Raw genomic sequence first — 15,186 nt, forward strand, 5'->3', positions numbered from 1 at the left:
TGCTTGTTTTCTTACTTCTGCCATTCTGATGAAGGATTCTTGATCTAGAACGTCAACTGTTTCTCTCCCAGAAGATGCTGCTTGACCCGTTGAGTGCTTCCAGCATTTTGTTTTTGTTTATCTACTCCAACTTTGTTCAGCAACCTCCTATGTGGAAGATGATAATCAGAGCACATGCTATTTCCATAAACTCCTGTTTCAAAGCTCAAGAATGGAGAACATCAGGTCCTTGAGATTTAACTGTTTCCAGGTTCATTAATTTCTCTGCTCTTATTTCTTTGTTTTTTTTAAACTTCCACTTTTGCAATGGACCCTTGGTTATTCAGCATTTCTGTTTTTTAAATTTTATGCAAGGACAGACACAATGTATTTTTTTAAATCCCTCTGCTATTCCCTTAATCCCTGTTTATAAACTCTCCTTTGGGCCCTCATTTGCCTTCACTCATCTTTTATTATTTACATACCTAGATTCTTCTGTACCTCACAGAGCTCAAGATTCATTTCTTGGAATGAGAGTGCTGATGGAATTGGTGCCAAAAGGGGTTATTATAGCATTATACATATATATGAAAAGATGGTCAGTATGAATTCAGTGAGTTGAAGGTCCTGTTTCCATGCAGTACAACTCTACAAGCTCTGTGTACACTTTGGTTGATTAAGAAAAATGGTATTGAAAATCAACACCTCAGACCTTGCACAAACCTCATGGTCTACCAGCTGGCAGCATTCCCACCCTCCTATGTAGTTCTGAGAACCTGGACTATTTACAGCCATTTCAACAGTGAGTTGTATATGAGGAAATTTTGGTACAGATTAATGAGAAGACAGTTGAGTTACCCAATTTTGAAATGGGAAAATCAAGGGAAGAACAGAGATTTCTGATTCACAGAGAATTACCAAAATCAATGGGTCTCCAGTGCAACAGGCCCAAGTCCAGTTAATTTTAGACCGGTTTCTATTTAATTTTTTTCTTCCATAAAATAGCTACACTCAGACATTTCCAGTAGCATTTTAAACTTTGCAGAGGCTGAAAAACTCAGTAACAAAACTTGAGGGAAGCTGCAGATATCAATATAACATGGAGGTTAAATGGGAGGCATGGAAGATGGAGTTCAATATAAAAGTGTGACATGATACACTTGGGAAGGATTGGTATGGGATGGTCACTATTTTACTACGCTATAATAGTCACAATTATGACAAGTTTAGATGAGGATATCTCAGTGTCCATATATACGTCCTTAATTGGAGTAGAAAGCCTTTTTAGACATAGTTTAGTTCAGTTTACAAAGAGAGCCATAGGACATAAATTTTTAGCATTTCTGCTTTAATAAATCGCAAGTTAGTCTTCAGTTTGAGTATTGGAACAATTCTGGGCACCATATCCAGGAACCTTAAAAGGCCTTAGATTTCCTAGGACATTATCAGAGATAGCAGAGTTTGGAATTAGGACTCTAAGATACAAGATATCTTTATAAGTCACATGTACATTGAAATACACAGTGAAATGCATCTTTGCGTAGTGTTCTGGGAACAGCCCGCAAGTGTCGCTATGCTTCTGGTGCCAACATAGAATGCCCACAACTTCCTAACCTGTACGTCTTTGGAATGTGGGAGGAAACCCACGCAATCATGGGGAAAATGTACAAACTCCCAACAGTGGCTGGAATTGAACCTGGGTTACTGGCGCTGTAATAGTGTTACGCTAACTGCTACACTACTGTGCCTGCTGTTCTTTTCGGAGCAGTGGAAGATCAAAGGTAACTGAATGAAAGTTTATGGTAGAGTGGACTGAAAAATCTCTCTGTGGAATGGATTGATAAACGGAGATTGAAGATTTGAAAATGTTAGCAGAACAGAAAGAAATATTTAGATACAGTTCTTAATATCTGGGAACATAAAAGGAGGGAAGATTGAACAATTGCAGCGATGAGGAGTTTGCAGGGTCACGGACAAAGTGTGCCTCGGCTCAATGGACTGGTTCTGTGCCATAACCTAATGATTCTCAGACCTTATCCATGCCTGCTACCTCAACAAAATGTCTTCTAGGTTCTTGGCTGGTTTCAGTCCTTTAACCACCCTTTTGCTGTACATATTTAACATTGTTTTAGGTTCCTTATTCCTCCACGACCCCCCTGAGGAAAATGTACCCTTTTTTTACCCAAAATATTCTCCGAGGGCCTGCATTGTTCAAACAAAATTTGAGTCCCTCTGGGCTGCATTCCTTTTCAACTCAATGAAGTTGCCTCTCCACTCCCCACCTCACCTCATCTAATAAAAACCTCCTTCCTCCGAGTTGGAAATACTGATCAAGAGGAATCTATGCTCCTTCATACTGTTAACATGCTTGCCTTCAGAGGCCCTCCCCAGGTTACAAATGCCCAAATTATGACACCCAGTACATATGAATGAGGGTTTGGGAGACCAACAGGATGGATGGTGATGGATATGCCAGCTGCTGCAGGGCTGCAAGCATAATCAGCTGGGTGGGAATGGGGCATTCTCCAGACACCTTTACCTAGAGACATGGAAGAAAATTCTTCATTTAGTTAATACATCTTAATTGTGTGCCAGACACTCTTTGATACAGTTTAAGGTAGTTCACAGGACCCACATGTCAAAAGATAAGTTAGCCCGTTTTTAATCACCATATAAATCCTATATATGACAGACGTAAATCAAATGTGGCTTCTCTGACACATATGTTTTGGTCCTGTCCTGGAAAAATATTGGAAAGACATTTTTAACATTATCTCAACTGCATTGAATATTGATTTACAACCTCACCCTATCACTGCAATTTTTGGATTACCAAGGATAGAGTCTGGCCATTTATCTGCTTCTGTTTACCGTATGATTGCCTTTGTCACATTAATGGCCAAACAATCCATTCTGCTTAAATGGAAGGATCCAATACCCCCTACTACTTTTCAATGGTTCGCTCAAACTATATCATGTCTAAACTTGGAAAAAATTAGGAGTGGTACTGTTGATCCTTCGCTTAAATTTGAAGATATTTGGAGTCCATTTATTCAATACTTTCATATGATATAGATCCCTTTTCAATAACTTTTCAATTTAGAGGAATGGAATTGATGACATAATATTGCTCTGTTTCTATTGAGAAATTTCAGTCATTTTTTTTGTCTTTTTTTGAAATTTTTTTTTAGTTTGGTTTATATTATTTACAATTTTTAAAAATTGATTTGGGGATTTTTTTTCTTTTATATACACAATAAATCTTTTTCTTTCCTTTCTTTTATATTACATTCATCTACCAAGAGATCGTGAGATCTAAAGGTTTTTAAAAATATTTTATATTCTTTATGATTATCAATGCTATGATTGTTCTCTTGATCTTTGTATTACATGTACAATCATCGATGTTATATATTAATCTGTATTAATTTGGAAACTAATAAAAAGATTGAAAAAGGGAATGGGGCATTCGCGCATGCCTTCTTCCCACTAACCCCAAGCCGCAACAATTGGGGCTGGGGTCAAGCTGAGCAGACGCACTGAATCAGGGAGGCTAGCTAGCAGCCACTGTCACTGCACTTACTCACTCTCCTGTCACAGCTGTTTCTGTGAGCCTCCTGCCACAAACTGTTTTGTTCATTTCCAACTTACTAATAGTTTGGGTTACAAACGGTTCTCAGGAACAGAACCCTGTCATAACCTGGGGACTGTCTGTACTCAGATAATTGTTCTCCCATTATCATAGAATCTTAGAGCATGGAAACAGGTCCAACTGGTCCACGCCAACCAAGATGCCCATTTAAGATAGTCCTATTTGCCTATGTTTGGCCCATATCCCTCTAAACCTTTCCGATCCATGTTCATGTCCAAGTGCCTTTTAAATTTTGTTAACGTACCTGCCTCAACGATTTCCTCTAACAGCTCGTTCCAAAAAGGAACCACCCTCTGAGTGAAAATATTGCCCTTCAGGTTTCTATTAAATCTCTCCCCTCTCACCTTAAACCTATGCCATTTAATTCTCTATTCCCCAGCCCTGGAGAAGACTGTGCGCATTCACCCTATCTATGCCTCTCACGATTTTATACATCTTGAAAAGATCACCCCTCATTCTCCTATGCTCCACCAAATAGAGTCCTAGCCTGCACAACCTCTCTCTGTAACTCTGCCTCTCGAGTCTAGCAACATCCTTGCAAATCTTTTTTGCACTCTTTCCAGCTTAATGGCATCATTCCTATGGCAGGGTAACCAAAACTGAACACAGTATTCCAAATGTGGCCTCACCAATGTTTTGTACAATTGAAACATAACATCCAAACTTCTGTACTGAATGCCCTGAAGGCCAGTGTGCCAAAAGCCTTCTTCAGTATCCTGTCTACCTGTGATGCCATGTTCAGGGAACCATGTACTTGTACTCCTAGGTCCCTCTGTTCTACAACACTCCCCAGGGCCCTACCTTTCACTGTGAAAGTCCTATCCTAATTTGTCTTCCCAAAATGTAACACCTCACATGTAACTGGATTAAGCTCAAAATTCTTCAGCCCAGTTACCCAGATGATCAAGATCCCACTGTAGTTTTTGATAACCATCTTCACTGTCCACCACCAATTTTAGAGACATCTGCAAACTTTCTAAACTTGCTTTGTACATTCTCATCCAAATAACAATGGACCTCGCACCAACCTCTGAAGCACACCACTAGTCACAGGCCTCTAAGTCCAAAAAACTTTCCGTCATCATTCTCTGCTTCTTACCATCAAGCCAATTGTGTATCCAATTAGCTAGTTCTGCCTGGATGCCATGCATAACTTTCCATAGCAGCCTACTGTACCAAACCTTATCAAAAGCCTTCGTGAAGTCCATATATATTACATCTACCACCCTACCCTCATTGACCTTCTTGGTTACTTCTTCAAAAAAAGTCAAATTTATGAGACAATCTCCCACACACAAAGCTGTGCTGACTATCCCTAATCAACCCCTTTCTTTCCAAGTGCACGTATACCTTATCCTTCAGAATTCCCTCCAGTAACAACTACCACAATGCTAGGCTTATTGATTTATAGTTCCCAGGTTTTTCTTTGCAGGCCTTCTTAAATAAAGACACAACATTAGCCACTCTCCAGTCCTCTGGCACCTAATTTGTGGCTAATGACAATGCACACATCTTAGCTAGGGCTCATGCAATTTCTTCTCTAGCTTGCCATAGTGTTCTTGGATATACCTGATCAGGGCCCAGAGATTTACCTACCTTCATCACTATCCTGTCATTCTTGAATCTTTGTAATTTTCTGCAAATTTGTTATTTGTTTCCATTATAAGATAGCAGAAGTATGAACTCAGTTGAGAAAAAGTTTCTCTGTTGGTCCAAAATTTTAATTTGGCTTTGACCCTGCAGCCAATGTGCTGAATCTAACTAGATACGGCCACCAAGCAGCATAACTACCCACAAACCCTATCTGTCCACAGTTACCTGGGCTGGATGAGGGCTGATCCTACTAGTCTTCTGCACCCTGAAGTTGGGTGGTGAGGCCTCAGGTGACTTCCAGACCACCCTGGCAGCTCCTGACAGAAGACAAATTTGGAGGCAGAGCTGTGTCTCCAGTTTAACAAAGCTTCATTTCTTTGACAAAGAGTTTTAAATGATTGACATTCAGAAAATTAAAAATTAAAATTTATTTAAACATTGGAATTTAAAAATAAACTTCCTTAAAAACAGTCGCAGATATTTAAAAACATTAAGTAAAATAACCAAAAATAAATTTTCCTATTCCATGGCCAAGAACTACCATTCAAATGAAGAGTCTCTGATTCCCCAGCATAACAAGGGAACTGCACCCAGCATAAATCCAGGACATGTTTCCATGTGACAGGTGGAATGCCAGAAAGATTTAGCACTGTATTCCTTTCCCGTGCAATAATATTTCCCATCATTTTTTCCAAACACCATTTTACTCCTTCCCAATATTTCCTGAAAACCTTGTAGTCAGGAATATTAAGTTCACCATCCTCTCAAAAATTAATGAGCTTAAAATTTCACAGCAAATTACAAATTGGAAAAATTCCCTAAATTATTTCTCATTACAAAATGAGCTGTTGGATATTTTTTAAAAACACACATGTAAATAATGTTAGAACCTTTGGACTGAAGCAAGCTGGCAAACTGAATCCAAATTGGCTTGGTAATAGGAGGCAGAGTGGCGAAGGAGGGCAGCTCTTCTGATTGGAAGTCTGTGACTAATGGTGTTTCACAAAGATCAGTGGTAGGACACTTAATGTTTGCAATATAGTGACTTAGATGTGAATGTATGATTAGTAGTTTTGCAGATGAAACAAAAATTTGACTAAAAATTTGTCAATAGTGAGCATGTTCATCTTTGGTTACAGCATGATATTGATCAGCAGAAAAGTTCAGTGGAGAATAGTAGATGAGATTTAATCCTGGCAAGTGTGAAGTGATACATTTTGAAATGTCAAATAAGGGTAAAGCATACACAGTACAGAGTAGGGGCCTGGGGAGTTTTGATAAATAAAAGGTCTTTGGGGTACAAGTCTATGGATCCCTGAAATTGGCAGCACAAGTAGATAAAGTGGTGGTGAAGGCAGGGAAGAGACCATAAGAGTTGGGACATCATGTTACGACTTTATAAAACACTGATTAGGTCCCACTGGAGTATTGTGTGTAGTTCTAGTCGCCACACTATAGGAAGGATGTGATTACACTGGAGAGGGTGCAGAGGATGTTGCCTAGGTTGGAGCATTTCACATGTAGGGAGATTAGATAAGCTGGGTTTGTTTTCCCTGAAGTGGGGGAGGTTGTGGGGTGACCTGACAGAGAAGCACAAAATTATGGGGTAGGGGAGATAATAAGAATCTTTGTTTCTCGTCTGAAACAAAAGGGCATAGGTGGGAGATAAGAGGTTTAGAGGAGATCAGAGAAGGATTTTATCCACCCCACACAGAGTAGCTGTAATCGCCTGAGGTGGTGGTGGAGGAGGTAGGTACTCTCAAAACATTTAATAAGCATCTAGATAAGCGCTTGAATTGATAAGGTATAGAAGGCTACCGACCGAATGTGGGTAAACAGGACTAGTATAGTTAAGTACAACGGTCAGTAGGAAAATGGTGGGCCAAATGTCCTGTACAACGCCATGACTCTATCCAACCATGTTCATGGTACTTTTCAATAGTTTTGAGGTGCTCTGCTAATATAACGAGCAACACAAAATTCATTTTATTTTTGTTAAATTAATTTCAATTCCAGTAACATTATCATAGAGCTTACTCAATCGTCACCATTTTCAAGGCAACTCCCTACTAGAATTTTATTTAATTCCATTCCACACGATATCAATTTAAACCATTTAAACATCTGCATTAATAGATGAGTGGTAAAGAAAAATATTAATGAAATTATCAGAGTTTGCACACACTGTTTAACGTGTGCATATCTCGTAATTGAGAAAACTATGATAAATTAGAATGAAAATTTCTTTCATTGACAAACTTAACAAGAAGTTCTTTTAAGAAAACTGTCAGAAGTGCAGGACTAATATTTTTCAGTATAAGTTAATCATTGGGAAACATTTCATCCACATGACATTTGGCTGCTTTTTAAAAAAATTTTCTACCAGTCTATTTTCTATTTCTGTAAATAGATTCAATGAGCACACCATGGATCACTTTGATCTTGTGACATCGCAATCACCAAGACTTTCCTTCCTCTGAAAGTGCCAATCTTTATTGGAAGCAAACTCTATGAGCCACAGGAGCTCTTCAATAATTTTCCTTTGAGTCATTCTTTATACTTACATTTTCTCAGCAGGATACTCAAAAGTTACAGGAGTGTCAATCACCTTCAATTGGTTGGTTAAAAACGCAGGCTGAGCATCCTCTTCAGCAATTTAAAATGGGCTATTTTAATAAAAGTTACTAAGAGTAAAGTCCACACTGAATAAATGATAAGCAATTTAAATTAACTGGCCAAAAAATATTTTACTCCAGTATAAATGACAAAATAAAAGTACAGCAAAAGGGTGACAGCAAAATGTATTATTTACCTTCCTGTTTATGACTTAGTGTTCATGTTCTATAGGGCTGACAGCAAAATAATATCCATATTAAAATTTATTTGGCTGCTTCCATAGACAGCAAGAGATGACGAGAATATCATTGACATCATTTGTCTGTGGGTTAATTGCATATTATTTGAGAGAAAGTTGATGACTACAAAAATCTTCTTGAAAAGCAAAGTACAGCAGGTATTGGATAACTGAAATAGAAAAGAAAAATTACTTGGAAATACTTGGGAGGTTAGGCAGAATTTGTGGTGCAGATACAAGGTCAGAAATGTTGTTGCTTTCATCACAAACATTGCCTGGCCAGACCATTTCCAGAATTTTATTTTTATTTCAGATATCGAGCACTGTCCAAAAGCAAGCCAAATAACAGAAATGAAGATCAGAAGTACTAGAAAACGCCACTTCTATTTCATCCGTTGACCACTCTTCCCACCTAGCCAAAATTCCTGAATGTGTCAATCTTGCATCCATCTTCCTTAATTGATTATAGCTTTGTTCTAGTTCAGCCCATTTAGTTAATCCCATTTTATCCATCATCAACCCCATTCTCTTTGCATCTCTGATCCAAACCAAACACATCTAGTTTAACCTCAGTGGTCAACAGTCTATAAAATCACAGTCAATCTGAAAGTCCTGCCCATTCCTTCAGGCAACTACTCTACCCAAAACTACTCTTATCCTGCTGTCCCCTGACTGCTTCCTTAAATGCATAAAGATGCACACAAATAAAAGGGTTCTTAATGAACAAATTCCTCCTCCAAACTGCAAAGAATATAATTAGCACCAACTTTGACTGAAGAAAGTGATAACAAATGAAATTTTTAAAATCAAAAATGTTATTTCAGCTGTCTATAAACCCAACGCAACCTTACAGCATAAAAAGACTGGATCAACATCAAAAACAAGAGTATGAAAGGATGGCCAAAAGAAACAAACAAAACTCCAGAAAAAGATGTTTAAAAAATATTTAGAGAAGGTACAGCAGGAGACACAAGGGACTGCAGATGTTGGAATCTGGAGCAAAAACAAATTGCTGGAGGAACTCAGTGGGTCAAACAGCATCTGTGGAGGCAAAGGGATGGTCGACATTTTGGGTTGTGATCCTGCATCAACACCAGAAGTGTAGATGGAAGAAAACCAGTACAAAGAGCTGAGAGTGAGTGCTGGAACTAGGTGAGATAGGGAATGATAGGCAGATGGACCTGGGTGGGGGAAGGGTAGTTAAAAGACAGAAGATAGAAGGGAATAGGTAGGATCAGCCAGGGAGAAGATAACAAAGTGGATAAGTGTGTGGATGATGGGCAGATGGAAATGGGAATGGTGAACTAGGGCAGAGAGAACCTAGGTGGACCAGGATTAGGAAAGAAACACAGGTGGACTGGGTCACCTGAATTTGGAAAACTCAACATTCATACCATTGGGTTGTAGGCTACCCAAGCAGAACGTGAGGTGCCATTTGTGTTTAGCCTAACAATGTCAGTGGAGAAGGCCAGGGACAGACAGGTCGGTGTGGGAATGTTGAAATGGCATGCGACTGCAAGCTCAAGGTGGTCGTTGTGGACAGAGCACAGGTGCTCTGTAAAACAGTCGCCTAGTCTATGTTTGGTCTCGCCAATGTAGAGGAGGCATCATGAGAGCACCTAATGCAATGGACAAGGTCGAAGGAGATGCATGTCAATCTCTGCCTCACCAGGAGGAGCTGGTTAGGTCCCTGGATGGTGGTGAGGGAGATGGTGTAGGGGCAGGTGTGATACCTCCTATGATTGTTGGGGAAGGTGCGAGGAGATGGGGAGGGGTGAGCAGACCAGGATATTACAGAGAGAGTGGTCCCTGCACAAAGCAGAAAGGGTACATAAGGTTAGTACAGGAAAATGGCACTGATTTTATTGAATAGCAGTGCAGATACAGAGACTAAATACTTCTCCTGCTTTCATTTTTCTTTTGTTCAAACCTGTTAAAAATGATGGAGCAGTTCAGAAAGCTCAAAAGGAGAAAGACATGATGGAGAAAGAGTCTGCAAAGAAGAATGTTTTTGGAGAAAGAAAAAAAAAGTTAAAACAGATTGATTGTTTATGCACAAAAGAGACGTACATAACACAGAATAAAAGGCCACAGATAATAGAACAGTGAGAAAAAATGGGACAATCGCAAAGAGGTAACAAGGGAGTGGTAATGCAGAAGTAAGACATGAGAGACACAACTGAAGAGAACCAACAACTGAATGAGGGATGCCTTAGGAGTGGACATCAGGAACACAGACAAAGGTAACTGAAAAATGAATGAAAGAAAATGGAGAAGAATGTAATAGCAAAAGTAAAGCATGACAAACACTATCCACAGAGTACACTGAAGGATTCACAAATAAATGGAAATGGAGAATTACAAAGGGAGACACACACACAGAACAATATCTATACATTATAATGTTTGAGAAACAGTGATAGAAGAACACACAACAGGGGCAAAAAAATCCAATAAAGAGAATCATAAAAAACACTAGGTTCCAAACAGGATTACAAACCTGACAACCAGAACACCAAGATAAAATTTGGGGAATGGATTGCATGATCAAAGTAAGTGAAGGATAACTATTTTGTGAGTGTACCATCTCTACCCACCATAATATGGTAGGCATTTTTTAAAAAAAACATGTTTTAGAACTTGAGAGCTTCTACAGAATAAACTAATTGTCCAGTGTATAGTTCTTGAGCATCTTGAGGGCTGGCTGGTTACCAGGACACAAGTTGTGCAAATGAGTCCCTATTTATTAAATTTATAGTTTATGGAGGATTTAAAAATCAATTTACATTTATTTTGATTAGTTTTACATTGGTTTTCATTTGGGCATCAGTGTGCTTTGACAACAAAACTCAACTGAACAAAAATATTAGACAAAATTATTTTGACAGATAATATATAATGCTATACATTAGGTTAAGAGGCTTATAAAGTAACTCACTGTTTTCCTGATGAGAATAAATGAAAAAATAGCAGTTGCTCAATGCAAGCACAAACATTATGTACAAGTCATGAGTGGTATTAATTCAGCTAAGAATCATTTTCAGGGAATTACTCTTCAATCATTGACTAAATTCAATTGCCAGAATAAGCCTGATACTGAAATTTAAATATTAATTCAGACATCCAATAATTTGAGAAGTGCCAGGAACTGCAGATGGAAAAAGATGCTGGATGATCATTATCATTATGGTATATACACAATTCTTGTCCATATAAAAAGTTCAAATTTAAATTCAATTTTTATGAGTTTAATACCAAATCATTATAAAAAGATGTTGAATTTTTTTTTAAAAACTTATCACAGGACCAGTTTTCCAGGAAACCTACAAATATTGTTTTGCAGTTATATTAGCAGTTAAAAATGAATACAAGGATTCTAAATAATTTACATATATTGGTGCTATACAAACTATATCCATACTTAAGGCTGTAAAGAACTATACCCTGCACATATCATTCTGTATTCCAAGGTCAGCAAATGGCTCACACTTATTTTATTGAAACAACTCCATTTATTTAAACTTCCAACCAAGAGCTGGCTACTAACAAAGGCCACGGACAGTACATCTGGGACAGCATACAGTGTAAAACTGACAAGACCTGGGGAAAACACCTTGCAAACGAGCCTAAAAGCTACAATTCCTTTGCTGGTGATAAGGACAGCTATTAGAAATGTGTTGCTTGTTTATACTTGCTGCCTCTAGTTTTTGTTTTCTTCAACCTTAATTCATAAAGCACAGCAAGCTACTGCTCAACTTTGTTTAAAAAAAACAGAATACCCACCATAATTGTGTTTCAAAATATTGAGGCTCAAAAGGAGAAATAAATGAGAAGAAACCTGGTCTTTATGTACAACAATTCTGCTTTATACCTTAATTCTACCACAGAGCGAGTTCCCTCCAAAACTCAGAATTGCACATGGTAAGGCTATTAATAGTACAATAAAAATCTGCAAAAAAACAAATCAAATGAGTCAATATACTGTACACTTTCTACAATATTTATGTTGATAATGAATACAGAAGTGCCATCAAAATTTTACAGTAAATTCATTCAAATGTGGAATAATTGATTGGAAAGTACTGTACATTGTGGTTAGTATAGAACCAAAAATTATGCATTAAGCCTTAAAGACTGATCTTCTCTCCTCCTTGATGAGATGTCAATATCTATGGAGTCTTTACCAACAATCAGTCTTAGTCTTTTTGCCTGAGGAAGTGGAATAAAGTCATCTTCAAATTCATCATCATAATCATCCTCAGATGAGGAAGAAGATGAGGATGATGAGGAGGATGATGACAGAGACGAGGAAGTGTCATCATCATCATCATCCTCCTCCTCTTCGTCATCTCTGTGTTGTCTACGCTCACACAACTCCCCATTAGACCTCAAAAAAACAGCATTATCACAACACATGCCACTGTCACAGAGGTCTTCCATGATGGAGTGTGATCGCTTAATTCCTTTATTCTGTTCCTCACGTTTCAGCTGTATCTTGAGTTTTGTAGAATTACTTCCTGAGCCTGTGGTGAACCCATTACTGAGCTTTGCTACATAATTGTTACTTTTGTCATTTTCATAGTCTTTGCTCAGTTTGATACTAATTTTGGATTTCTTTCCATCCACTTCTTGGTCATTAGTCTTACTGCTACTGCTGTCACGTCTTCTACGCAGAGTCAACTTGGGAATCCCAGTACTGTTTTCAAGTATTAATTGTGCATCATATCTTGTGATTCGTCGTTTCTTTCTATTTCTTTCTCCTGTTGCTCTGGAATAGTCACCCTTTATTTTATGAGATTGTGAACTTTTTGATTTGTGAGAAACCATGAAGGAATCTGAAGTGCCACCTTTTGATGAACCAACACAGTCTCTGTAAACACCAGATACGTTCACCAAATCAATTTTTTCACCCCCATTAAGATTGCGAATTGGAGGACTTACCAACTTTGGTATAGATTCCCCCTTCACATCCTCTTTTACAGAGCAAGACAACGTGCGCTCACATTTATCCAACTGTGCACCAATTTTTTCTAGTTTTGCCTGTGACCTCCTCCTGCTCAAACATACCCCACTCTTTTGGCAGTTTGTACCTACATCAGATTCTTGGATCAATGGATTTACACGGGTGCCATCACATGCCTGTTGAATTGAGTCCACAAGTTCACTCTTTCCTGTGCAATGAATATTTTCATTGTCCACTGTATTTGGTTCAAGATCCAGTGAAGGAATCTCACAGGACTCTCTGAGGGCAAGTCTTGTTCTTTTTGCCCGTCGGGTCATGTAGGCACAAGGAATAGTTCCATTACGCAAGCGAGAAATTTTGTGCAGTTCTTTCACAGAACTGGTGTTTGCTTCTCCAACAGCATGTCTGGTTAGGCACCTACCCGAACCTTGAATTTTTGCTGGCCCCTCTAAATCTTTGTCCTTCTCAAGCGGCAAATTCTTATAAAGAACTACTTTAGGCTCCTTCAGCACTAAGTTGTCCATTTCAAGATTTCCAAAAGTGGTCTTTTGCTCTGACCTTCTAGATTCGTTTCTTAATCTAGATTTTGAGGGCAAAGACCTTACCGGCCTTGAGGTTTTCAGTTTCTTTGGTACCTTGGAATTACCCACAGAACACATTTTTGAAGAGGATGAGGTAGAGTTAGAGGCAGCTGATGTTCTGGGCAAAGTTTGCCTTGTTCTGCTTTTACTATCCTTTTTTATATTGATTGATTTTCTAGTTGCAGCTGAAAAAGAGAAATAAATACCATAATTTGCAAAGCTTATTTTCTGATGAAACACAATAATATAGTATATTGGATCACTAAATGTATACTGAAGATCTATGCCAACAATGAACCACCGACGTCTACAGAACTTTATTCAATGTCTTCATGACACTTGCATTTTATCATTCAAGTACTGACAGGCTACAATTGCAGGAAACGTAGATAAACCTGCAACAGTGTGACTATGCACAAATTATTTTGCTTTCATTTTGCACAAACAAAGGACTCTCTTAGGGCTTGTATCATTTCTCTCTCCTTCCCCACCCCCAAGTCAAGTAGTTATGCATATCAGCATTTTTGAATACTTTTATAGAATTCACAATGTTTGCTTCAACAGTTTACTAGGTCAGCCATCTATTCTAACTTTTACTGGCTCCTTTTAACCTTGGGCCATCAGCTCTTAATCAGAATCAACAAATTTTGCATCACAAATCATTCACAAGGTAGATTTTGAAAGGGTATTCATATAGGTGTATTCAAAGGGTCAAAATGGATGACAACTCTTCATTAGGATTGCAACTTCTTCTCAAAAGAGGAGCAAAAGAAATATTAAAGCAGTAGTCTAGAATGAGTCAAAAGGACATGAGCAATCATTCAGTAGTTACGAATACAACAAGATTTCTGCTGAAGCTGATAATTTTAGTGAGCTCATGGGTATCACTTTGTGCAAACATGCAAGATATTGGACCAATCTTACAGGCCCAGAGATGCCCTCTGCCATCTCCCCAAGCCTGAACTTACAGATCCAGATGCAGAGGGCCTACCTTGTTGGCCAGAAGTATTCTGGGGGCCAAGGGCAGTGACTGAACAGTGACATGACCTCTGGTAGTACACTGATGAACACCTACCTCCAAAATGTCTCCAATAGCTTTGGCAACCAGCAAAGCCCTACATCCAGTTTTGCCAAATATCAAAACTACTAGAGTCAATTCAGTTTTTAAAATGCACTTCACACCCAAGAACTTTTAAAGACGATTAAAATGAAGTAATTCTTTTTAAATATAAAAAGAATAGCTTAGAGACTTTATAAAAACTCAAAAACACAAAAATATTAAACCGAGCCAATTAACAAGGAGTTTAACTCCCCTCTGCTTTACACCTGCATGCCCACAACCCCCATCAAAATCAACAGGATCACATATCCTGCTTTGCTCCAAAATAGCGTAGGATCAGAGTGGCAATTCCCCAGCATAAATGGAGAATTGAACACAAATGTTGGAGAGAAAAGCCCATGGAACCCAGTAAAAGTGCAAACTGACATATTCCACATTCCAAATCTGTCAGTAAGATGGATCTGCTATCCCAGACTCACTCCTATTTAGATAGGAAATTGCTCC

The 15,186-nt window shown here is 38.4% G+C and overlaps 1 protein-coding gene across 11 annotated transcripts in view; it reads right to left on the bottom strand.

Annotated features, from left to right (window-relative positions):
• Positions 1-7,980: 7,980 nt before the first annotated feature.
• Positions 7,981-15,186, bottom strand: part of kmt5b (lysine methyltransferase 5B) — an 89,154-nt gene continuing 81,948 nt past the window's right edge. For all 11 annotated transcript variants that reach the window (XM_052028876.1, XM_052028881.1, XM_052028877.1 and 8 more), the window contains one exon: positions 7,981-13,807. In XM_052028876.1, coding sequence (XP_051884836.1) covers positions 12,192-13,807 — 1,616 coding nt within the window. In that variant the 3' untranslated portion in view covers positions 7,981-12,191. The remainder of the gene's footprint in view (positions 13,808-15,186) is intronic.

This window comes from Pristis pectinata, chromosome 14, assembly GCF_009764475.1.
Source record: "Pristis pectinata isolate sPriPec2 chromosome 14, sPriPec2.1.pri, whole genome shotgun sequence".
NCBI classification, from domain to species: domain Eukaryota; kingdom Metazoa; phylum Chordata; class Chondrichthyes; order Rhinopristiformes; family Pristidae; genus Pristis; species Pristis pectinata.